Genomic DNA, 24,498 nt, shown 5'->3' with positions numbered 1-24,498 from the left:
AAATTTCATTTAACACCCTTTCAAACTGTAAATATTGTATCAGACTACTGGTATACATGAAAAACTGCAGTAGATATATAAAGAATAGAAACTGAACATGTATTGCGTGTGCCAGGTGTGATCCATGTGGGGGATGGGCACATAAGAGCGGGAAGTGTGTGTGTGTGTGTGTGTGTGTGTGTGTGTGTGTGTGTGTGTGTGTGTGTGTGTGTGTGTGTGTGTGTGTGTGTGTGTGTGTGTGTGTGTGTGTGTGTGTGTGTGTGTGTGTGTGTGTGTGTGTGTGTGTGTGTGTGTGTGTGTGTGTGTGTGTGTGTGTGTGTGTGTGTGTGTGTGTGTGTGTGTGTGTGTGTGTGTGTGTGTGTGTGTGTGTGTGTGTGTGTGTGTGTGTGTGTGTGTGTGTGTGTGTGTGTGTGTGTGTGTGTTCCTTTTCGGCGGTCATTTTTGTCCAGGAACACCATGGTTGTTAAAACGTTGACTAAATCATCCAAAATTCAATGAAAGTGGTGATCAGCCATTTTATATGTTCAAATGTCTACTGTGAAGGATATCATAAAGCCTTAATGCAATCAAATGTAAAACAAAAAAGTTATGATTGACGAAAGTAGTAAATCGGTCAGATTTGACCCGAAGACAACAGGAGGGTTAAAGGTCTCCTTTTATACTATTTTTATATAAAATCTATTTTAAAAAAGGCTATGAAGTGTTTTGCTCAAAATACCAAACAGATCATGAGTCTAGCCATGCCTCATATCCCTCTATTTCAGCCATGTTAGAGAAGTGCTGATTCGATAGTTACGTATGTAACTACGGTTCTATGAATACTGGATGACCGCCAGAGACGGTGCTTTAGCACTGGATATCTTCCGTCTCGCACATGCGTAGGTCGAATATTTATCCCCGGAAGGCATAAGTTCCGGTGTTTTCAACGAGTTCCGTTCTATGGAATCTTCTCGCGGAAACACGAAATTCCGAGTGACCAAGAAACTCTGGCGGTCATCCAGTATTCATAGAACCGTAGTTACATACGTAACTATCGTTCTATTTCATCCTTACTGACCGCCAGAGGCGGTGCTTTAGCACTGGATGACCTATACCAGGGGTCTGCAACCTTTTTGACCAAAAGAGCCATTTTGCTCCTTTTTCCAAAACATTTTTTTGTCTGGAGCCGCAAAACATATTTCATAGCTTGATAGCTAATAAAGTCGCATTTATTGTTATATCAGACAAAAACTACAGTTTTTTTTTGCATTTATTAGGCTATTTATTAAATTATATAAAACTGTTAACCTCTAATAAGAAACAAAGAACTCCTATAAGGACTGCTACAGGATTTGATTTTTAGATTTGATTTGTTTTTGATCTGTATTTTTGAAAATTATGTAACTTTTTTTATTTTAAGCTTATTGTTTATTATATTATAACTTAGTAATTTTTTAGCATATTGTTTATTGTTTATTATATTATAACTTAGTACTTTTTTAACGCATTTCAGATGTGCAACACTAAGCTGTCTGTGGCTCTTTCCTGCTGTAACGCTGCAAATTTCGCCTCTGTGGGACTAATAAAGGGATTCTGATTCTGATAAGGAGAATTAAAAATAATACACAGGCCTACTTTAAAATAAATTAAACACAGCACTTGGGGAGTCCTCTGCACATTTGAAGGGGAAAAAAATATTATTAAAATGGGCCCACTTTGAAATAAATAAAACATATAGCTGCACCCTAAAAAGAGTTAAAGGTAGGGTAGGTAAGAATGGAGAAACCAGCTTGAGTGCGCTAGAATTTGAAAATACACAACCGGAAAAAATCTGCCTCTTCCTTCAGACTTTCTTACAGAGTCCCTCCTCCAACACACACGAACGCGCATCATCAATGAGGCCACGAGATAAGTTTGTGCACAGATGGAAGGCTGACAGGCAGGTAGGCCATCCAGTTATTTTAGCTGGGCCGGCTAAAATGATTGGTCGTGCTTTTTACAGCGCTACGGCTTCCAGAGATTAATTTTTGTATGTATTTATTGTCGAAGCATTTAATATATTCATTGCTATCGGGACGTTAAGAGCATTCCATGGAATATAACAAAAAGTGTTTTCTGAAATAAATTACATACCCCATTGAATTATGACTGAAGATCGTCAGCTGTCTTCCTCTCCCTTGTTGTTCCTCAATACGTAAAGGCTGCAGCACCGTTGACAACTGCTCTCTACATATCAAACATACCGTTAAACCAGCATCGTTTGCTGTGAAAGCATATAACTCTGTCCACGCAGAATTAAATCCTGTGTTCCTCCGGTACTTTTCTTTGATTTAACCATGATTTAAACCGCTCATCGAGCCGGGGGTCAGGTTATTCACCCGCAGGAAAAGGTGCTGGCGCGGGACCGTAGCAGGATGTGACGCATATTTTAGTTGACCTAATTAAAACCGTTTTGTTTTTTATTTATGTGTCACAGTATCACCTCAAAATACAAGATACGAAACATTTTCAACCATGCAACAAAATATAAATAGTCCTACAAATACTTTTATTTTATTTCGTTATTATTTTTGTCTAAGCTCAAGGGAGCCAGAGCAGAGGGCTTAAAGGCCATGTAATGCATCTAACACAGGTGTTTTTTAACATGTAGTTTAGATATCACCAGAATAAAAATAAATAAAAATGTTTAAAGTTTGGTCATAATTAAATGACATATACGTTAAAAACCGATGTTGGTTCCGAAGTTTGCTGAGTACGCCCCCGATCACTCCCGAACGAGCGGTGACGTCACACGTGGCAAACATTGCCATTTGATCAAATCAGTCCAAATGGCAAGCAACGCGACAACTTCAGACAGCGACAGCGATCATTCAAGCTCAGATTCGGTGGGTTATCTGGATTCAGTTACAGAAGTAGAGAGTGAACCAGCTAGCCTTTCACTTCAAGGCATCTTGCCTTATCAGTACGAGCCTCCTGCCCGGCAATCGAACAACGAGGCAGAAACTTGTGAAAGAGAAGCGGATTCCGCAGCCGGCGAGACTCAAGTCGGCAATACTGAAATTCTGTTTTATTTAATTTGACCTGCACTAAATGTCGATCTTAATTTGTCATCTGTTCCTCACACGTCCGGCAGATATTGTTTTTTTTTAATGTTATGTACAATATTCAGGTGTACATGTCAATGCTGTGAAAGCATGCCCACTGCAGATGAATGTGTATGCTGCAGAGAGATCTGGCAGGTGATGGAACAAATAGACAGTTTGCAACCTACTGACCAGATAGCAGAGTCCTGCATCGGGTCGGGTATCCGCGGGTACCCGACGGGTGACCCGCAAAAAAGGTGATTTGCGGGTGGTATTTTTTCAAACGCTTTTTTCCGGGTTCGCTTCTGGGTAAAACAAAGATGATGCGGGTCCGGTTGCGGGTGTTGGATAATAAATATATTTAAACAATAATAATTTAGTTTAATGTTTAAATCCTCAGACCTCTCCTGCGCGGGACCGAGCATAATCATAACCTCTGCAGTGCATCTATCTGCTGCTGAGCGCACGACATTCTGAATGGCTGAGGTGAAGCTCTCTATAGCGGAGAATACAACATTTTCAATAACTCTTCCTCAAGAGCGAAATCCAACGTCTGGGAGGCTTTTGGTGTCATCCTAGATGGAGAAAATAAACAACATCCCAGGCTTTTTGAGCCAAATATGCAACTGCGTGTGTTAATAATTGCACGTTGTCACTGCTTATATATATATGCGGGTTCGGGTCGGGTTGCGGATCTTGTGCCGGCGGGTCGGGTCGGGTTGCGGAACTAATTGGCAATATGTGCGGGTAGCGGGGCGGGTTCGGTATTACACGTCACGGGTGCGGGGCGGGAGCGGGTCTTGAAAATAAGACCCGTGCAGGACTTTGCCAAATAGAAGACACCGACGAGAAACCAAGGTGCATTATTAGCCACCCAGGCTTTAGAGAAGGCTGTCTCAGTGTTTGGACACTGAAAATAGCGTATCTTCAATACAAACAACAACACAGAGCAGTTGATGGCCCACTACACCAGTAAGTAAATATTGATTGACCCAACTGCCTATTGCAGCTTTGCTTTCATATAATACTTTTAGTCGCTACAGATATGGTACACTTTTAAAGATACCATTAAACTCTTTCAAGCAGTCAAAAACAGCTTGGCTTTTATTTGTTCTGTGTATGCAAGTTCAATGTATGCTTGGGAAAAGAAACAACTACACATGTGAGGAAATATATAAGATGTCTATGATTCTGTCAAGCAGTCATGTACAACCTCATATTTATTTTGTACAAGTAAAATAAAAATATCATGTTATAAGTCAATTTGTAACCATTGCTACATAATAGTACTACATAACATTTTATTTTTCTCCAAATATATTTATAATCTGTATACTTTTTTTTCATTAGGAAGTATCGATATAAAGCTTATCGACAGTTTGTACATTGGTGCTGGGGTGTACTCGGCCCAAAAATCAGAGTCCCGCTGCCTGCTGTAACCGAGATACGGAAGACTTACCCTGAACCGGGAGGCCGCTATCAGGGATTTCAATGGCCAAATCTGTAATTTGACATAGGTCATGCAGCTGAACTGGTTAAAATGGTTTCGCATGATGTAAATAATTTACAAAGTACATCATTTACAATATTATTTTTCCAAAGAAACATGTAAATATAACAACATTTTCCAAATCACAAGTTTGTAAGATTGTATTAATTTACTGTTTGATAAATAAAAAAGGGTTCTTTTGTTAATTTTTCACTTGTAACATTTGATCTTTATTGCAGTGTACATTAGTCTATTTTGGTATATGTGCGAGCCCACAAATAATTAAAAGTGGTAAAAATAATAAAGATATTAAGACGTAATTCATTTTTGACCTTACTTATTTCACTTCAACTTTTATGTATTTCAGTCACTAGGCAAGTTCACTGTACTCTGGTGACATTTAGCTCAAGCTGGCATAACACCGGTAGTAACTTAATTCTGACCCGAGTTTTGTGCACAATCTTCCAGCACCCATGATCAATGTTTATAGCAATCAGGAAACATTCACAGCTCACAACTACACATCGCTTCCCCATCATGAATTGTTAGACAAAAAAAGTTTAGCGAGGTCCGGTTACACATATGTTGAGCGAAAATAGCGGAAGGATACAAAACAAACAATCCAGACGAGGCTGGTGTTTGCCACGTGTGACGTCACACAGCTGGGTTAATGGCTGGCAAGCTTTTCGCTACCGGAGCGGAATAACACGGGAAAGTGGCACACATTTCATGTTATTTGGGGGGTATTTATGGAAAGAATCATTGATGTTGATATGTCAAATGAAACAGTGGAAAGTGATGAAGCGATTTATTAACACAGAATAAAGTTTATTTAGGACATTTCATGGACTTTAAAGGGCCGCATGCGGCCCAAGGGCCGCGGGTTGCCGACCCCTGACCTATACCAACAGAGTCACGAGGAAGTCTGAATACTCCCCCTATAAGGATGGCCTCTGCTGACTCTGCAGGAGGATCACACCCAGCGGGTGAGGGGTGGCAACATTCACCCTGTAGTATCTGGCAAATGTGCTCTGGGATGCCCATGTGGCCGCAGCACATACTGTATGTCCTTGCACCTTAGGGAGGAACGCTGTGTTTGGCCATAAGGTGACACCTGAGCCATCTGAGTTCCTCCTCAGACACAAGCTGTTCACGGACAAGGCCTGAAGCTGGCTTACACGCTTTGCTGAGGTGATGGCAAGAAGGAAAGCAGTCTTAGCTGAGAGCCACTCCAGTTCTGCCTGTAACAAAGGTTCAACAGGAGGCGAGCATAGGGCATCCAGCACCAAGGGGGCAGGTCCCATGTAGGGGCCCTTGGGATATTCGGGGGGCGAAGCCTCAGAGCTCCCTCTTAAAAAGAGGGATACCAACCTATGGCTCCCACTGTGCTGTTGTCAGCCCTTGCGTGTTGAGCTTATATAGCAGCCACATGCACCCTGACGGTAGCGGGACACCGGCCGTCATCCAGGAGGGACTGCAGGAACTCAAGGGTCGTAGGCACCGAGCAATATTCTGGGTCCTCATTTCGCCCTTGGCACCAGTAAAAAAAAAAAAAAAAAAACAGTTTCCACCTGTTTTCGTACTGCCTACGAGTAGATGGTGCCCTGGCATTTGAGAATAGTCTTCCTGACAGACTCTATGCAGTTGCTCAGCAGTGGGTCAGGCCCTCCAGTGGCCAGACCTACAGCTGGAGGCGGCAGGGATCGGGGTGCCACATCCGACCCTCCAACTGAGACAAGAGGTCCTTCCTGTTGGGGAGACGCCAAGGCGTCCCACAGCAGAGTCTGTGCGGCAGATGGACAGGCCCGCACCTAGCTGGGTTAAACAAGGAAGTTTAACAGGACAGCCTAGCCAGGCGGCTCCTGCTAGAATCAAGCAACACGCCTACCAGGAGCGGGGGCGAGAACACTGCGTTCACTGGTTGAGTTGATAACGAATTCCAGATGCAGCGTAACCAGGAGCGGGTGCAAGAACACAGCCTCCATTAGCTACCTGCTGAACGTAAAGAGTAGAGCAATGCTCCTACACGCCGAACACAGAGAGGGATGTAAATGTCCTACACCCACGTTACCAGCAGAGAGAGTGGGAGCGAGCACTGCATTCACCTAGGTCAGGGGTGCCCACACTTTTTTGGCTGGTGAGCTACTTTTGAAATGACCAGCTCACCGAGATCTACCAACCAAAAATAAAATCCCGAATTGCAAGGGTTGCGGAATAACACGTTTTATTTGTACATGGGATAACTACAATAGGGCTGCCTGCAACAAACAACTCATTTGATAATCGATGAATCTATCGATTAATGGACTATTCGGACTATTACTGCCTTGCACAATTTCTCAAACGCTCTTATTTAGCCATCAACTTTTAGATTTAGCTTGAGGTTGTTTTAGGCATGTGGAAACTAACAATGAAGACAAAGTTGAATACTTGATAGAAAAATACATATATTATTAACTTAACAAATTGTGAACAAAATTAACATAGCTTTTTATTTAAATAAAATAAATAATATTTCACATCAAAAGAAACAACAATGTTTTAACAAATCATATTAAATAATCTGATGACAGAACTGTAAACAGAATAGCTGAAACGTTAACAAAATAAATAACTCTGTTACCTCTAATCATCCCATCTAATCTAATCACCCATGTTTGAATAATTTAGTTAACTCCGTGTGTTGCTGCTAGCATACATAACACCTGACGTGGAAACGTTACTCGTGGATGGGGCTACAGAGCTACTAGAAAGACAGTCGAACCCGGTGCATTCCTCCGTCTGAATGTGGTGCACTTTTGTTAAATGTTTGGACAAATTGCTCGTGTTACCGCCCTTACATGCTAAACACTATTGGCAAGGAGCATTGTCCACCTCAAGACGGGTAACATTTAACCACACCTTGGAGCGCGTCTCTCCGCCATCTCCTCCGTGTGTTGCTGCATGTAGCAGGCAGCCGCGTGTGTGTGTGTAAACTGCCCCGCCCCCTCGCACACAGACGGGAGAGAGAGAGAGATCTTGTCTGGATTGGAAAGATCGAAAATACACCGGCCATAGATGCATTTCTTTGTCTTTTTGCATGTTAGAAACGAGTTGGCAACACTAAGACTGCGAGATAAGGTTTTTGTAGCAATAATACATGATTTTTCTCTTTTCAACTCGCTACTCGGAGGGAAGTCACTGTCATATGGCTAGTGAACGCTCCGATAATGTCTCTCTACGTTATCTTTCTTTGGCAGAACGACGCTTGCTTTACAAATAAGGCAAATAACCTTTGAATGTGACATCACAAACAAATATTCTTCCTCCCATTCTGTGTGGAAGTGGTATGTCTTTAGCTTTTGCTCGGTCCAGCACTCATTTTGTTGTTTGTCTCTTTAACTTAATCTGAGTTTTCTCGGCACTTGACTGATTTTGTATCGCTTTGCATTTTGGGTTAACAGACTGGAAAGCGATAGCTCGCTTTTTCTGTCAATCAAGTAAACTCCTGAATTAAGTGGCAGGGAGGCCAAGGGAGGAGGGATCAAAACCTGTTTTGTCTATTTTAACGGGGATGGATTTTTTTTTTTTTTTATGAATGACTCGCGATCCCTCTGACCTAGGTGGATTAGATAAGGAAATTTAACAGGGCAGTTTAGTCAGGCAGCTGCTGCTAGAATGAAGCAGTGCGTCTACCAGGAGCGGGAGCGAGAACACCGCCCTCACTGGTTGAGTTAATAACGAATGCCAGATGCAGCGTAGGCGGGAGCGGGGTGCGAGAACACAGCCTTCACCAGCTACCTGCTGAACGGAAAGAGTAGAGCAATGCTCCTACTCGCCGAACACAAAAGGGATGTAACTACACCCATGTTACCAGCAGAGGGAGCGGGAGCGAGAGCAGTGCCTTCGCCTAGCTGGAAAAAAAAGAAGTTTCAGCAGGACAGCCTATCCAGTCGGCTGCTGCTAGAATAAAGCATCACGTCTACCAGGAGTGGGGTGAGAACACTGCTATAGCTGGTTGAGTGACTGTGTCCAGAACTACCCCAATGAAGGTTAGGCTCTGAGAGGGGTTCAGACAACTCTTCTCCATGTTCACCATGAGGCCTAGCCGGGCGACATGAGAGAGAAGGAGAGCCGTGTCCTGGATCGTCTGTAACCGGGATGGTGCACAGATTAACCAGTCGTCTAAGGACAGGGAGAGTCAGAATGGGAGCACCCTGAACTGGAAATGACAGCCTCTGAAGGCAAAGCGAAGAAACTGCCTGTGATGAGGCACAATAGGCACATGAAAATAAGCGTCCTTCAAGTCGACGGACGTGAACCATTCCCCCCTGGCCACGGTACAAAGAACGTCCGCTGTACTCAGCACATGGAAAGGTAAAATCTAGGGATGCACCGAACATTCGGCCGCCGAAAATTATCGGCCGAAAATGGTTAAAAAGGCTCTTTCGGCTTTCGGCCGAAAGGGTTTTAGCACCGAAAAAATATCACCGAATGTCAGGGAACAGGGTTACGTTGGTAAACTAACGTGTTGTTGTGATGACGTAATCAAAACGCGGCGACAAGCACGGTGCGCGACCATGCTCGCGGCTGGCTCACAGCCAACATGTCTGGCGCTTGGAGATATTTAAAAATATCAGAGAAAGAGGCGCGGATTGCGATTTGTAAAACGTGTTCAGCTGACATTTCTCGAGGGGGTGTAACTGCAAAGACTTTCACCACTTCGGGATTACTCCACCACTTGAAATCAAAACACCCGGACAAATATGCGGAGTAAGATCAAATCACGAGCACTGACAACGAGAGACTGTTCAGCGCTGCCTCTCATGTGCTTGATGAGAAGAGGAGCAGACTTATGGCTGATAAAGCAGAGAAGCTACTGTTCATGAAAAAGAACCTCCCACTTTTCCTTAATAAGTAGACAAGGCTGGCTTATCATAAGCTTCTCTAGTTCTACATGTCTACTCTATACCCACTTTCCTTAACAATTTTCATTGTGAGTTATAATTCACCATCTCAGGTTATCATTAAGGGGAAATGACAGCAGCACAGTGTTCAATATATTGTACTTTTGTTATCTAAATGATACAATGTTGTTTACATTGCTCATGAGGACAGACCACCTTATTTGCAGATTCTTGAAATTGTAATTTAATTTGTAATTGATTGTGGATTTTGTATCCAGTTTTCACTTTATGTATCTTTATACAATGTGTACTACTTTGCTTATGAGGACAGACAGCCTTATTTACAGATTCTTGAAATTCAATTGTAATTTCATTTTTAAATAGTTACATTCATGTGGATTTATCCAGTGTGCACATTTGTATGCATGCACTTATAGGTGCATTTGTTGTTGTTGAAGGCCTGGCTGTTACAGTCTTTATTTACACTATTTTGTTGTAGGCCTACTGGCCTAGATGTTTATGCACCTTGGCTTTGTTCTGAATGCACTTTGTTGTAGTTATCCTACAGAGAAAATGCACTTGACTTGGAATTAATGTACTGTATGCATTCAAAAGTGCTGAATAAATGTTTTATGGACCCATAATAGTGATTACTATTTAAGTTAAGTTTTGCCATAATCATGTCTTTTTCCATAATCAGGTAGCTGAACAACATTGGTAAAAAATGTATACATTATATATATATATTTCTATTAATCATTTTTCGGCCTTTCGGCATTCGGTTTTCAGCCAACTGTTTCCTATTTTCGGTATCGGTTTCGGCCAAGAATTTCCCATTCGGTGCACCCCTAGTAAAATCTTTAGGAACTTGTTGAGTCCCCTCAGATCGAGGATTGGGCGAAGTCCACCGCCTTTCTTTCTAACCAGGAAGTAGGTCGAGTAGAAGCTCCCGGGCTTTGAGATGGGGTCCACAGGCTCAATTGCACCCTTGGCAAGGAGGACTGACAGCTCCTGGTTTAGGGCAATTTCTTTTGCCGGGTTGCTTATGGTGGTCATCTTGAGCCGGCTGAAGACTGGGGGCCAGCGTCGGAACTGAAGCTTGTACCCTTGGGTTAAGGTGGAAACCACCCAGGGGTCTGAAGCTTGAGCTACCCGGTAGTTGAGCTGCTGCTGGGAGAAATAACCAACAGCCGGCCCCAGGCCCTCAGTACCTTGCCCCCCGTCCTCTGGCTCTGGGGGGGGTGACGGTTAGCACCGGATACCGAGGCTGCCTTGGGGCGAGTTAACAGGACCGTAGCGGGCCAGCCCCCTCGTGGGGCGCTAAGGCCCATGGCGGGCACGGGAGTGAGCCGGTGGACGGAGAGTCCTCCTACATGCCTCTGATAAGGGTGACTGTGTCAGCCAAACCTGGCGACGACAGTGGACATCAGGCGCCCAAGCTCTCTAAACATCAGAGCGAACGCCTGTAATGAGGCGTCACTGAGGCTGGTAGAGTAATTGCTAAAAGCATCCTGCTGCGGGGAAGCTGAGAGGGCGAGCATGAGGTAAGAGAGGGAATTGCCTATACGGCCCATGCGCGCCGCTGCATCGTAAGCCCTAGTGAGCAGGTCATCAGTGACCCGACATTGGAGCCTGGCCTCCGACCTCAGAGCTTCGTCATGGGAAACTATGAGGGAAGCAATGGTAGGCTCAACAGTCGGCGTGTGGTCAAGGCCAACTCTTGCCGCATCCTGCATGGCTGCCAGGGCTCGGCCATCGGACGTAAGACTGTAAAGAGCCTTAGTGTCCCTCCAGCATGCATGCAACTCCCTCAGATACTCACAAGAGGGAGGAACAGTAAAGGTGGCGGGTGCCGGAGTGCGCCTAAAGAACACACTGGCAAGCGCTGTTTCGGGCTGCTGCGCATCCAGCTGCTGGTGAGCCAGTGCCATGCGAATGACGGTACCCATGGAGCCATCATCTGCCTCCTCCGAGGGACCATGAGCTGAGGTACAGGAGCCAGGCCCAGAAGCATGGGATGGGCTCTCCCCGTCATACTCATTAAATTGAGTAGCTGAAGCTGCCATCGAGAACACATCGTCATCTAGAACCAGCTCAGCCACGGGTGGATCGGGTGCAGCGGCGTGCTCTGTACGGCCACCAGAATGGAGAGCCAAGAGGAGTGACTTAATCTGGGCTAGCTCAGTAGTGAGTAGGTCCATCCTGGAGGACAGCCTATCAGGGGTAGTCCTCTTCTTGGGCGGTGCACCCGCAGCCTCTGCGGCCCAACGCCTAGGATGGGTAGGTTGGGCTGTGCAGAGTCGAATGTGCAGGTGGAAGGCCACCCTCAGTCAGTAGTTCAACCTCGGCTAGTCAAGCAGCTCCTACCGCATGAAGCATGATGGTGCAATTCATGCACGGGTCCTCCGAAAGGCCCTTCCTCAGATGCTCGAGGCCAAGACAAGAGGGGCAAAGGTCATGGCCATCCTCTGGTTAAAGAGGAGCCATACAGGTGTTAGAGCCGTTAGACCTAGCGATAGCTAGAGCACTCAGCTGACTGTAAATAACTGGGCCAGGAAACAAATATGCAGTGGAGGGGAATGAGCACAATAGTAGTTAGCTTGAGCGTGAGCACTCTGCTAACTGTGGTGAGAAGAATGAAGTCAGTTAATGGTTTTATGCCGTGAGAGGAGAGCGGGAATACTCTCTCCACTAGCGCCGTAGCGAGTTAGCCTAAGCAAGAGCACTCTGCTAACTGAAGGATGGAACGGGCATTAAACAACTGTGAGCAGTGAGAGGGGAGCGGAAACACTCTCTTCACTAGCGCTGTAGCAAGTTAACTTTGACCGAGAGCACTCAGTTAACTGGAGGATGGAACAGGAACCAACTGCGTGCAGGGAGAGGAGAGTGGAAACACTCTCTTCACTAGCGCTGTAGCAAGTTAACTTTGAGCGAGAGCACTCAGTTAACTGGAGGATGGATGCACTTATATGTCGTTGCCACTCTTTGCATATCACGTATTTTGTTTTTTTACCATGTTTGTAAAATGTAATTTCCTTAAATGTTTTATGTGAGGGAATGGAAAGTAGCTCAAAGCTAAATCTGGCACTGTTACGCTAGACATATTTAAATGTTTTAAGTGTTCATTACAGTGCATGTCCCTGTCAAATAAACGATTAAATAAAATAACCAATTTTGCGGCATGAGAGGGGAGCGAAGACACACTCCTCACTAGCGCTGTAGCAAGTTAGCTTTGAGTGAGAGCACTCAGCTAACTGGGGATAGAACAGGAACTAATTGTGAGCTGTGAGAGGGGAGCGAAGACACTCTCCTCACTAGCGCTGTAACAGTTAGCTTGAGCGAGAACACTCAGCTAACTGGACGATAGAACAGGTAAGGAAACAAATTAGCAGTAACAAATTAGCAGTAACAAATTAGCGAGAGCCCTCGGCTAACTTGTACACAGTTATCTCATTAGCTTGAGAATAGATGGCACAATGAGCGATAAATGGTAGCGATCTCACCGGCTGACGTGCAGGAGCGTCCGCTCTTTACCGGTCCGGAGCTAGGGTCCGAGCGGTGAACACCGTGGTCCCCTCCCTTGGGAGGGCGGACAGCTAGCTCGTCGCAGCCTTTGGAGGGCGAGCGTTTTCCTAGCCCGCAGCTCCGATCGAGACGAACACAAGGCTACAGGTAGCGATGAGCTAGAATCTTAATTTTCAATAAGCTAGCTTGGCTCCTACTCAAAAAGTAGTAACTGCGCAGCGAGAAGATGAAAAAGAACTGAACTCGTTGACAACACCGGAACTTATGCCTTCCGGGGTCATACGAGGTCACACGTGACTTTGTTGATATAAAGATTCGACCGACGCATGCGCGAGACGGAAGATATCCAGTGCTAAAGCACCGCCTCTGGCGGTCAGTAAGGATGAAATAGAACTGGGTCTGTAGCTTTAAAAAAAATAAAAAACAGGGGGTGGAGCTTATGCCTTTCAGGAGAATTCTACGAGATACTCAGCTAAACGCTGCCATGATTAAACGCAAGATCATGTTCAAAACCGCATCAAGGATTATTTCTGAAACAATGTGGAGCGCAAATACTTTTTCTCTTGCGGGTTTACCACAAGGTGAGTTCCTTTTTTTATGCTGCTCTTTTACACATACTCTCTCCAGTACAGCGTTACTTGCTAATGTAAACAAGGACCATCAGGGCTCGACATTAAGGACTGCCCGGGCCCGGGGCCATCTAGTATTTAGCTCGGGCAATGAAGCCTCACCTGCTGGTGGCCCGATCGGGCAATCTTATTATGGCAGTATCGTGCAGCTCGCGGATCCAGTAATGAGTTACCCGACAGTAAAACTAAACATATGCCAGTATTGTGCAGCTCGCGGATCCAGTAATGAGTGACCCGACAGTAAAACTAAACATATCTATAACTAGTTACGGTAGTTTGAGAGGTAATTAAAAATAGCTACATGTGATATTCTAACCTGAAGTGTGTGTTTTGTCCGCTCACCGCTGCATGACTCGTCAGCAGCAGCTGATCTCTCTCTCACGTCAGATTAAACTTCACTTGCGTTTATGTCCATATCGATCAGATCCAGCTAGTTCTAGCTAATGATATGACTACCTGCTTATTAAAAGACACCGAAACAATAAGTGTCGCTATGCAACTGGGTGAACACAAAGTATAGCGCAGCATTATGCATTTGTTTACATGCCCACCGGAACCCCGAGGCATTACCAACAGATCAACGCACAATCAACCCATACAGGACATCTCTTTCTCCACATTAAGTGTTAGACATTAGAATTGACTATTTTTGTCTGTCACATAAGTGGCGCAACTGAAGCGGTATTGCGCTAAATAGAAATTATTTTGACCAAAGATATTTAGATTTGCCGGCTAACGGGAACTCTGACGTCGCCTTTTTGTGTGCTTCGCGGATGCGCTCGGCTCCTCTCGACTGCTGCTCGGGTCTGCTCGGTCAGCTTCCGGATGTGGAAGCATTCATTCGACCAACTTACAGTAGATAACATTACAAACATTTTTAACAGGGGCCATAATAGTGTAAATAATGTTTGTTTTGGCAGTTACAACTGAATGTAATGTGTTCTACTTTTTTACTTTTGGGAAGGCATTTGCCTTCATCAGATGGAAAGTGTCTTGACCAACAACTTAAGTATTTCTTATAGCTATGCAGGGCATGCAAGCGAGCAAACACAAACAAGAACAAACAAACAAGTGAAATGAAGAATAAAATTGAAATTGTACAATATAATATTGTGGTGGTTCATCTTATAATTCAGTCTAGAGAATGTACCAGACAGCATCTACAGCAGTGGTCATCAACCTTTTTAAGCTCAAGATCACCGAACTCGGCCTAGATGAAAGGCGAGATCTACCTATTGCAGAATTGAGTGAAAAAGACGGCCCAGACAATGCTTCCAATTTGAGGCCTTTTATATAGGCTAATTGCATCTGAATTACTCTTACAATGAAGGCTCCATAATCAGCTCACGGCATATAGGCAGGGGTAAAGTGCTATTGGGGGGCGGACCTCACCTCCTCTAGGGGGGTCCTCACCTCCTCTAGGGGGGTCCGGGGGGATGCTCCCCCTGGAAGATTTTTTTTTTAATATTGAAGTTGAAAGCATCAATCTGGTGCACTTTGAGAGCAACATGAAGAGATCTATGGATACCTCTCTCAGCACCCATATGAAACAGAACTGTAAACAGATTTTCTTTTTCTTTATGGATATTTTACAAATCACTCCCATTTTAAACTGTATTCTTGTTTTACTGAGATACTGTATAGTAGGCGATTTCATACCTGTTTTTCATTTATTCTTTTATTGTTTGTATAACTATAATGATCATATGAAGGTGTGCCGCGGAAATAATCTTTTGAATAATTTGTGACAAAACCGTTCTAAACACTGAGAGAGTCCTTTAGCTCACCTGAGCCCCTCAGTCTGACAGGAGAGGACTCTCCTCCAGTTTGTTGTGGAAACAGCTCCTTATGTCCGTTAGTTAGTTAGTGCAGCTAGCTAACCAGATGCTAACATCACGGTCCCCGCTAGCACCGGTCCCTCTCTCTCCCTCTCTCACACACACATAGCTGAGCTTAAATTACACAAGCACACGTGTATTTCCATGCAACTCTCTGATTGGTGTGGTGTCTTGCCTCTGTTGCGTTCAGTGAACACGGGAAATTACAGCCCTGCCGTTGTCTCTTGTGTCATGATGAAGTTCACGTAAAGCAAAGTTAATGTATTATATTATTGAGGTGTCTCAAATATACGTCAATCAAGTGGCACCTGCTAACGGGGTGATGGATGATAGGTTTACATCTAAAAACGTATTTTTCAAACATTATTATTTTAATTTAATCTTTCTTTCTTTTGTTACTTTTTTTTTTAACGGTCCGCGATCTACCCGTACCACACTCGTGATCGACCGGTCGATCGCGATCGACTGGTTGGCGACCACTGATCTACAGTAAGACCTTCAAAAATCTTTTCTTTTCTAGGGGAGGCCCCCCAAAACCCTTCGTGCCATTTCGTCCGCGCGAATTTTTCAGGGCAATCTCTATTGGGCTCAGGGCCATCTGTAAATTAGCTTAGATGGCCCACAGGGCCATCTCCCAAAATCCTTAATGTCATGCACTGACCATTTTACTTCCAAAACACGTTGCGCATTGTTTATGATAGCGACGTTTCTGATGCCAGCCCACATTTTAGTAATGTCGTCATGACCGCAGCAAATCTGGATCAGCTCCGTTGTACCCCTGTTTTTAGGGATTTGGGTAAGGAGGAAAAGAGAGGGTTTTATTTTCTGACACTTTGTGAGTTCCTTGACACACCGGGAACACATATTTATGTATAAAAGACATCAAGACTTGCATTTTGCTTTATAGGAAACCTTTAAGATACTTCCATAAATTTACTTTTGCTTCTGTTCCTCATGTACTGTGTGGTGTTTCATCAACTGCATTTATTTATTCTTTTTTTGATTGTAGCATTAAGCTGATTCTGTAGCCATACTGCTTGACACACAGTCATCCTTATGTTTTGTATGATTCCAGTCAGACTTGTTTTTAAATATTTATAATTTAAATTCAAACCAACAAACACTGTCAGAAATTTGTCCCAAAACTGCAGTGAAAAGAAATCAAGTTTTAAAGGTTCTGCATAGCATTTTGTGTCTTACATTACTCCATGCTTTAAAGTTCAAAAAGCTCTTGCTGCAGCACCTAATTTCACCCTCTGTCTGAAACCAGAGCCCAGTCTGCTCTGATCGGTTAGCTGGCGGGATTTTAGCCTTTGCAGACCATTTACATGCACAAAAAGCTATATAACACACTACAGGAAAGAGAAAACCCTACAAAGAATAATAGGGCCTCTTTAAGCGGAAGAAACTGATCAATACTTGAATGTGTTGCGTTAATTAGGGGGATGACATCATCAGCATTAATTCAGTAATCCATAGAAACATTTGGCAAGGAAGAAAATAAGCCAATATCCCAAAATGTCGAACTATTCCTTTAATTATGAAGATCTGATCTCAGTCATACATTAATAATGCGGTTTTCTTTTCTTTTTCAGGGTGGAATGCCATATCTTTGTCTGTCAGGAGTGATCAGCAGGAGGACGAGGAGGGGACGAAAGAACAAGTCCAGTGTCGGTTTGGGGAAAGGCCCGTTATCAACAAACCCCCCTTAAATGGACGCCCAGCCTCAACCCCCAGCATGCATCTCTTCTTCTTTTTATTCTACTACTACTCTCCCCTTTGCTTGTCACCTATCCTACAACATCTTCTGACAACTATCAAACGACAACTCGACATCCCTCACCACACTGGGTGTTGGGGGGGGGGGTTTCCTTCTTTCTTCGTCCTTCTTTCTTCGTCCTTCTTCCTTATATCAACCCTCTTGTCCTCCTGTGAATCTACACTTGTGTGACATAAAAACTGCACTGGAAATACGTTATGTAAAGTTTTAAGTCAAATCTATTATTATCATTACTATATTATTATTATTATTATTATTATTATTATTATTATTATCACCAGACAGTTGCAATTGTATATGTAATTTGTATAATTCAACATTTCTGATGCCAGTGGTTTTTAGAGTCGAAGGGTTTTTTGTTTTTTCTCTTTATCTTTTTAAGGAAGCATGTTTTTCCCCCTATATTAACAGTGGCTGTTTTTTTATTGTGGCTACTAAGTGGAAAATGATATTGGCATTTTTTGGTCATTTGCTTCTTGTATGTTAGCTATGATTCTGCGCCCAAACACATGCAAATGTTTTTGATTGTTTTGGGGAGTTCTTTTTTTTGGAAGGGGTGGGTCCGATGTGTGAATGTTGAGAGTGAGTCTTTATGAAAGTGTGAATGTGCAAAAGGAGAGCCCATACATAGAGCGAGATGTAATGACAGTTGAGGAATCTGGTGTTTCCCTCGCTGCAACCACTGTATAATGGGTTATCTAAGCTCAGTGTCTTCCTGTCTCAATAAAAGTTAGTTATTGTAAACGCATGAAACTGAGCACTATTTTTGCTACAGTTGGAGTGACATGCTGCCCTTTCTCACACAATAATAATCCAGACAAAATCTAAAAAACATTCGATGTATGATTGAGACTTTGCTAGGCAACAGCTGAATATCTGCTTGAAGCATAAAGTGTTTTTCTTAAAAGTCAAGATATTTTTAACGCTGAAATCTGTGCTTTTCTGAAAACACAACAGCCAGTTCCTCTTTTAACAATCAAAATAACAAAAGTGGAGGATAGACCTTTCTCACTTCCAGTAACTTTCAACACTTACACATCAGTAATGAAGACTCAAAAGTGTGCGTTTAAAGCCTCTACAAGTGTGAGGAGTTTCCCGCCATAGCATTAGATCAAAAGCTTTGGGCTTCTCTCTTCTGTGGTCTGGTTCCTCATTCAGAGCCGTCCTATGGGTGTGTCTGCCAGCATGTACAGAACGTGTGTGTGCGTGTGTTCTTTACAAGTCTATAGATTATATATTTGAGGTTTGTGTTGTGTGAGGATGGAAAGAGAAGGCGTTATTTCGGAGGACATATCAGTCCCCTGCCTTCAGATGTGGACTTTTTATCTTGTGAATTTAATGTTTTTTTTCATGTATTGTGTTTTTATCAGCTTTTTATGATATGAAGTGCTTGTGCCAGCGGTGGCAGGATTTATCCGATTGAGTTCGCAACACTGAAAACCGTTTTTGTTGGGTTTCTTTCTTGCGATAAGCTCCTCTGTACTTCGCTTGTCCACCATTGGCTGCCTTCACGTTTGTCTCGCTCCTATTGGTCAGACCAAGATATAAAAGAGACCGGGCAGTCGGTTTGGTGAATAGTCCTCAGGTTTCTATTTATTTATTTATTTTAAGTGGATATTTGTATTGTGTTTTTTTTTTCCTATTTTACAGCTCATGCATTCGTGCAAGTACTGTCTGTCGTTGTTTAAAGTAAAACACACTGTTTTTAAAGGGATAGTCCACCCAATTTGCATCCTGCATGTGTTTTGTTTTTTTGTAACGACCAACATGGTGTGATTTATTATTATTTTCCTGCTTTTTTTCCTCTACTACCTTTGATGGAAGTTGTCTTTAACATCATTTCCGTTGTTTTATGGTGTCCACCGTTGTCTTCCACTTAGGTCATTACCATCTATCTCTTTAAATCTGATATAATACAGGATTGTATTTTGTCCCATCATCGCTCTTTATTTAGGGGATGAAGCTTTTATCAAAGGAAGGATGTTTTTTTTATCAAGGTCAACCGATAGGTAGTTATAAAATCGTGTCTCATAAAGTAACAGTGTTAAGTTGACCCTGTACTAAAAGTAAAAGTTCAAAGGTTACCCCGCAGGTGTTCAATGCGTGGTCGTGCTGACCAGACGCCCCCACCCCCTTCCAAAAAAAGGAGATAGCAGCATGTACAGTACACAGGTGTTGTTCTTTTTTTCTTCATAGTGTGTTTACTACCCTTGATGATCACCATAATAGTTTCACAAATGAGGTAGTAGACGGTAATAAACAACTGCAGCTATTTAGCATCGTAGCTGGCATTTTCTTTGCATGACAGTCAAAAGGACACTTGCTGTTTTGCTTTATATTTGGTTTCTCATTTTCTCCTGAATGCTGGTATACTCAACCTTTCTCTGTCTATTTTCTCATTTTTTTAAGTGCATATAACTATTTTTGTCTCAAAATGATATCGTGAAGTTGATCAGGATGTTAATGATTGTGGCACCATGAGGATGTTGACCGTGAAGATGAGGATGTTATGAAAATGAGTTTGCATGCTTTCCTATGGGGCTCTGTGTTGTCAGTGCAGAAGGGCTGCCTTTGACATATCTGAGAAACACAAAGGGGTTGATCTCTGTAGAACAAGGAGAATCTCACAATTTAATGATTGATCAGGGCTGCAAGATTATGTCCTAAACACCCGTTCTGATTACATCATGATGTTGATACATGACAATTTCCCCTTGTATCGCATTGTATCAAAAGACTTTTCATCACAGACATGTTTTACATTTTTAACTAAATAAATGTAAAAACTTTGATAAATCATGATGTTGTATGAATGATTAAAGCCAATATGAAAAAGAGCGATATACACATAGCCTATAAACTACAATCACTACTCTCTGCTGCCTTCCTGTCAGCTGTTTGTTTCACGTGAAGCGTTACTGAGATAAACTGGAGCCTCTGTTTCTCTCTGAACCTCGGCCATCTTCTTTCTCCAGACAGTGAACAAGTGGCACTGACAACACGGAGCCGGCACCTCTTCGTCGGGGGTCTTTCCCTCTTTCTCCCATTCCCTGTTTCCATCCTAACTCGATCATTTCTCTGCAGTTGGCCCTTTCTGATTTCCCATTGTCTCTTTTTGCCACTTTCTTCTGTACAATAATATTAACCCTCTAGTTCCCTGACTCTTCTGATTATTGCTCTGTTCTCTTACACGTGTTTCTATAACTTCAAGACAATGTGTTAAGGTGTTATCAATAAAATGATCATTTAAATAGAAAAGTGAATCTGTTTCAGCTTTGATATTTAGTAAGTAACTCAGGACAGAAGCCATTAATGTTTCTTCCCTGACCACGTAGAGCAGGGGTTCCCAAACTTTTCAGCCCGCGACCCCCAAAATAACAGTGCCAGAGACTGGGGGGGTGCTAGTGAATAAAAAAAAGTTTGAGAAACACTCCGTTAGTGGATTGTCTATGAAAAAAATGTCTATGCAAACGTTATTAATAATAATAATTTAAAATATATATTTTAAAAAATAATACATAATTTTTTATATATATATATATATATTTTTTCCATTTTTATTTTGTAATCATCTCGCGACCCCCACTTTGGGAACCCCTGACGTATAGAATAAGATTCACATCTAATGGGCAGTAACAAACACATTGATAAATGTTCAATAATGGTGAAATAAATGCTGCTATTCAAAGATAAAGACAAGATTCATGTTAGTGGTTAGTTTTAAAATGGGCCAAACATTTCTACATCCACAACTTAAAGACTTAGTCAGGGCTTTGTCAGCACATTTTTAATGTTTTATTTTAAATTAGACTCCTTTGTAGATGTTTAGTTTAATGCCAGCTATATTTATCAATCCATATCCATAACAATTTAAACAACTGTACACCGTTAAAATCATTTATCAAGAAAATAATCCAAATTTGAGGTTTTGATGTTTTTATTATTTATATATTTTCTGATACTTATCAACAACAAACAATATCAACACTTATTAACTTAATGATTCACTTTATTGATTTTTGCCAAACTATTTCTAAAAGAACATTTTGTTTGTTTTCCTGCAATTTTGTGATCCTCTGATCTAACCTTGAAGAAAAATATAAACATTACCACAAAAGTTATTACAAAAATGAAATAATATATTAAATGTCTGACGGTCAACAGTCACACATGATAAACAGATGACAGGTGAATAATACACAGCTGCACTAAACACAACATGTGGCAAACACTGATGTTAATGTTTCAGGATCATATAGTCTCTGGGATAATACCATTTAGAGAGAGCTATTAACTAATTGGGAAATTCAAAAATAAGAAGTTATTGTGAAAGTACAAAAATAAAAAATAAAGAAAAGGCTTTCTGTGTTGAAATGATTTACACATAAAGATCAAACGTACAGTTAGTACGTAAGTATGGTTATTTCTCATCTCTAGAAATATTCATGGGAACAAGTTACACAAAGTGATTGCTTTCAATTAACCAGTTTTTCAACATATTTACATTACAAACACTATTTTCTTAATTCTAACTTTATGCTTTATTGTGTCATTCTGAATTTGAAAATATATTTTATAGTATAAAATAAGTCAATGTGTTACATTATGTTATCTTCTGAAAGAGAAAAAGGGCTTATTTATTTCAGTAACCTGGATCTCTGAATGTTATTCAAATTACAGGATTGACATCTTTAAACAACTAACTGGAATTATTTGTAACTGACAAAAAAAACACCACTTAAACAAAATGATAATCACTCAGACCTCACCACACTACCTGAGCATCTCAGAGGAATCTCTGTTGGACAGATTTTGACATCAGCAGTTTTAGCATCACCAGCTTTTCCAATACTAAAATATGGGAAGAGTTTCTCAGTGAAAGTGTCTCTGTGAGTGCAGATGTGAGACATGTCTTCAGAGTCGTAGAAGGACACCTCCCCCCTGTCATAGTCCAGCTGGACTCTGGTCCTCTGGAGATTCTTCTTCACTCTGACAGTCTCACCATCACCATTAGAGTATTTTCCACTGCGATGTGTTAAACACCAGATTCCATATTCTGGTGAGACAAATGTATTTCCCTTCCTGTCAGCTGACTCTTTAGTCAAACCTATATTCCAGACAGGATGATCTCCCACCTCCACCTCCCAGCTGTGTTCCCCTGAGCTGAAGCCCTCAGAGCCCAGAACATCAGCATACTTAGTGAATCTCTCTGGATTATCAGGAAGCTGCTGAGATGTGTCTCCACGTCTCACACTGGTCAGATCATCAGACAGATAGAGCCAGCGGCTTGCAGTGTTTGGGTCCAGAATGACAGGACTGAAGTGGACCTGGTCCTTCATCTTCTCCCAGACTCTGAAGGACAGGTTGCCCAGGTGTTTGGCCACATCTGTCAGCGCTCCTGAGAGCAGCTGTGGGTCTGACAGTGAGCTCTGGACTCTGGCTCTGCTCTGAGTGGCTTTATAACTGCTGAGGAAGGGCCTGTTGTGTTTCTGCAGCTCTGCTTCAACAGCAGAGATACTTTGTGACAGAAAGGAGATGTGCTCCTGAATGCTCTTCATCTCTCTGCTGAGAGTCTTCCTCTTCTGCTCCTCTTCCTCCCTCAGAGCTGCCAGTCTGGACTCCTCTTCCTCTTTCAGGAACTGATGGAGCTTGTTGAACTCTGCTCTGATCTGCCTCTCTGTGGACAGCAGCTGCTTCCTGGACACTTGAGTCACTTCATTGTATGTTTTCTCCACTCGTTTGTATTTGTCCCTCTTGTCCTGCAGAGACTCTAAGTCAGATTTCAGCAGGTCCTTCAGCTCACTGACTGCTTGTTCTACAGGAACCACCTTGTGACTGTGGTGGAGAGAAAACTCACAGACAGGACACACAGATCTATCTTCATCCTTACAGAACCAATAAGGGACTTCTGGATGTTTACTACAAACCACCTCCTCTTCCTCCTTTTCTTTTTCTGTCTCAGGTGAACCGTTTGTCTGCCTCTCATCAAAGGAGTCAGCCAGCTCCTTCAGAGTTAAATTCACTGCCGGTTCGTCTGTTGTGGACTTTCTCTTACAAATGGGACAGTTTTTGTTCTTACTTTGTTCCCAGTATTTCTGCAGGCAGCTCGAACAGAAGCTGTGGTTGCAGCTCAGAGACACAGGATCTCTGAAAGTCTCCGAACACACATGGCAGCTCAGGAAACTTTCAAAAAGAGCGGTTTTCTCAGCCATTTTTTCAGATATTTGAATGATTCCTTAACAGCAAGACTCACCAAATCAGTGTCCCTTTTGAATAACAGATTAGTATCCTTCTAGTTTGTGTTTAAAGTGAAGATTCTCCACCCTGTAATTGCGTCTCGGCTCCGTTCAGAAATGGCGGTAAATCAGGTTTCAATTTGATAACTGAAAACTGACAATTAATTCTCCTACCAGCAGATGGCGGTGTTGGGTAAATTAACAGATAATGCAGTGACTTTTTCACGTGAACTGTGCACAAGATGGCGTCTATCAACTTCCGGCGGCTGGGCGTGCGGCTGAGTACTTCCGGATTGAGTACAGAGTTTTGACGATAGGTTTTGACAGCTTGACAGTTTGTTATGTCACACCGAGAGCAACAATGAGCGGATTTTGGGGTAAAGAAAAGCGATTGACCTTCCAGTGTGTAAGAAAGTCGACACTACATTGCTGTGTGCCCCTTTGTACAAATTCGTCCCGTTATCAGAATCAGAATAGCTTTATTAGTCCCACAGAGGGGAAATTTGCAGCGTTGAAGCAGGAAAGAGCCACAGACAGCTTAGTGTTGAATATCTTATATGCATTAAAAAGTACTAAGTTATAATATAATAAACAATATGCAAAAAAAAAGATAAAAAGTTACATAATTTTCAAAAATACAGATCAAAAACAAATCAAATCTACAAATCAAACCCTGTAGCAGTTCTTAGGATTTAGCAGCCCGGTATATATTACAGTTATTAAAGATGGCATATGTATATAAAGTATATATTGCACATAAAGCACATATTGCACATAGTTTGACGGTATTTAACAGCAGCAAGTTACACAATGTTATAATCGGGAGATAAGTTTCCATTCATTTCGGCAAGCCTGGGCAACAACGATTAAAAGATTTCTTTCTCCCAAACCAATTGTGTATTTCATGACAAAAAGCAGTTACACCATACTATGTTTAGGTACTAATGAATTATATCCTCAAAACAAACACACACATAAATAACAAGGGAAAATACATAATTTAATAAATCCACAATATGATAACATTTTACAGATTCATTTAATAAACTTTTA

At 42.3% G+C, this 24,498-nt stretch overlaps 2 protein-coding genes across 43 annotated transcripts in view; one reads left to right on the top strand and one right to left on the bottom strand.

Moving 5' to 3' along the window:
• Window positions 1–20,467, top strand: part of camk2b1 (calcium/calmodulin-dependent protein kinase (CaM kinase) II beta 1) — an 89,066-nt gene extending 68,599 nt beyond the window's left edge. For all 42 annotated transcript variants that reach the window (XM_079687803.1, XM_079687805.1, XM_079687801.1 and 39 more), the window contains one exon: window positions 17,025–20,467. The gene's annotated coding sequence lies outside the window, so the exon portion shown is untranslated. The remainder of the gene's footprint in view (window positions 1–17,024) is intronic.
• Window positions 20,468–21,137: 670 nt separating this feature from the next.
• On the bottom strand, window positions 21,138–23,690 carry LOC307043591 (zinc-binding protein A33-like). Its single transcript, XM_079688125.1, has one exon. The coding sequence runs from the start codon at window positions 23,419–23,421 to the stop codon at window positions 21,964–21,966; it is 1,458 nt and encodes a 485-aa protein (XP_079544251.1). The 5' UTR covers window positions 23,422–23,690; the 3' UTR covers window positions 21,138–21,963.
• Window positions 23,691–24,498: the final 808 nt, after the last annotated feature.

The sequence above is a fragment of the Notothenia rossii genome, assembly GCF_949606895.1.
Source record: "Notothenia rossii genome assembly, chromosome: 6".
In the NCBI taxonomy this organism is placed as follows: Eukaryota; Metazoa; Chordata; class Actinopteri; order Perciformes; family Nototheniidae; genus Notothenia; species Notothenia rossii.
The sequence above is the reverse complement of the archived record's forward strand: the minus strand, read 5'-3'. Positions and strand labels throughout refer to the sequence as shown.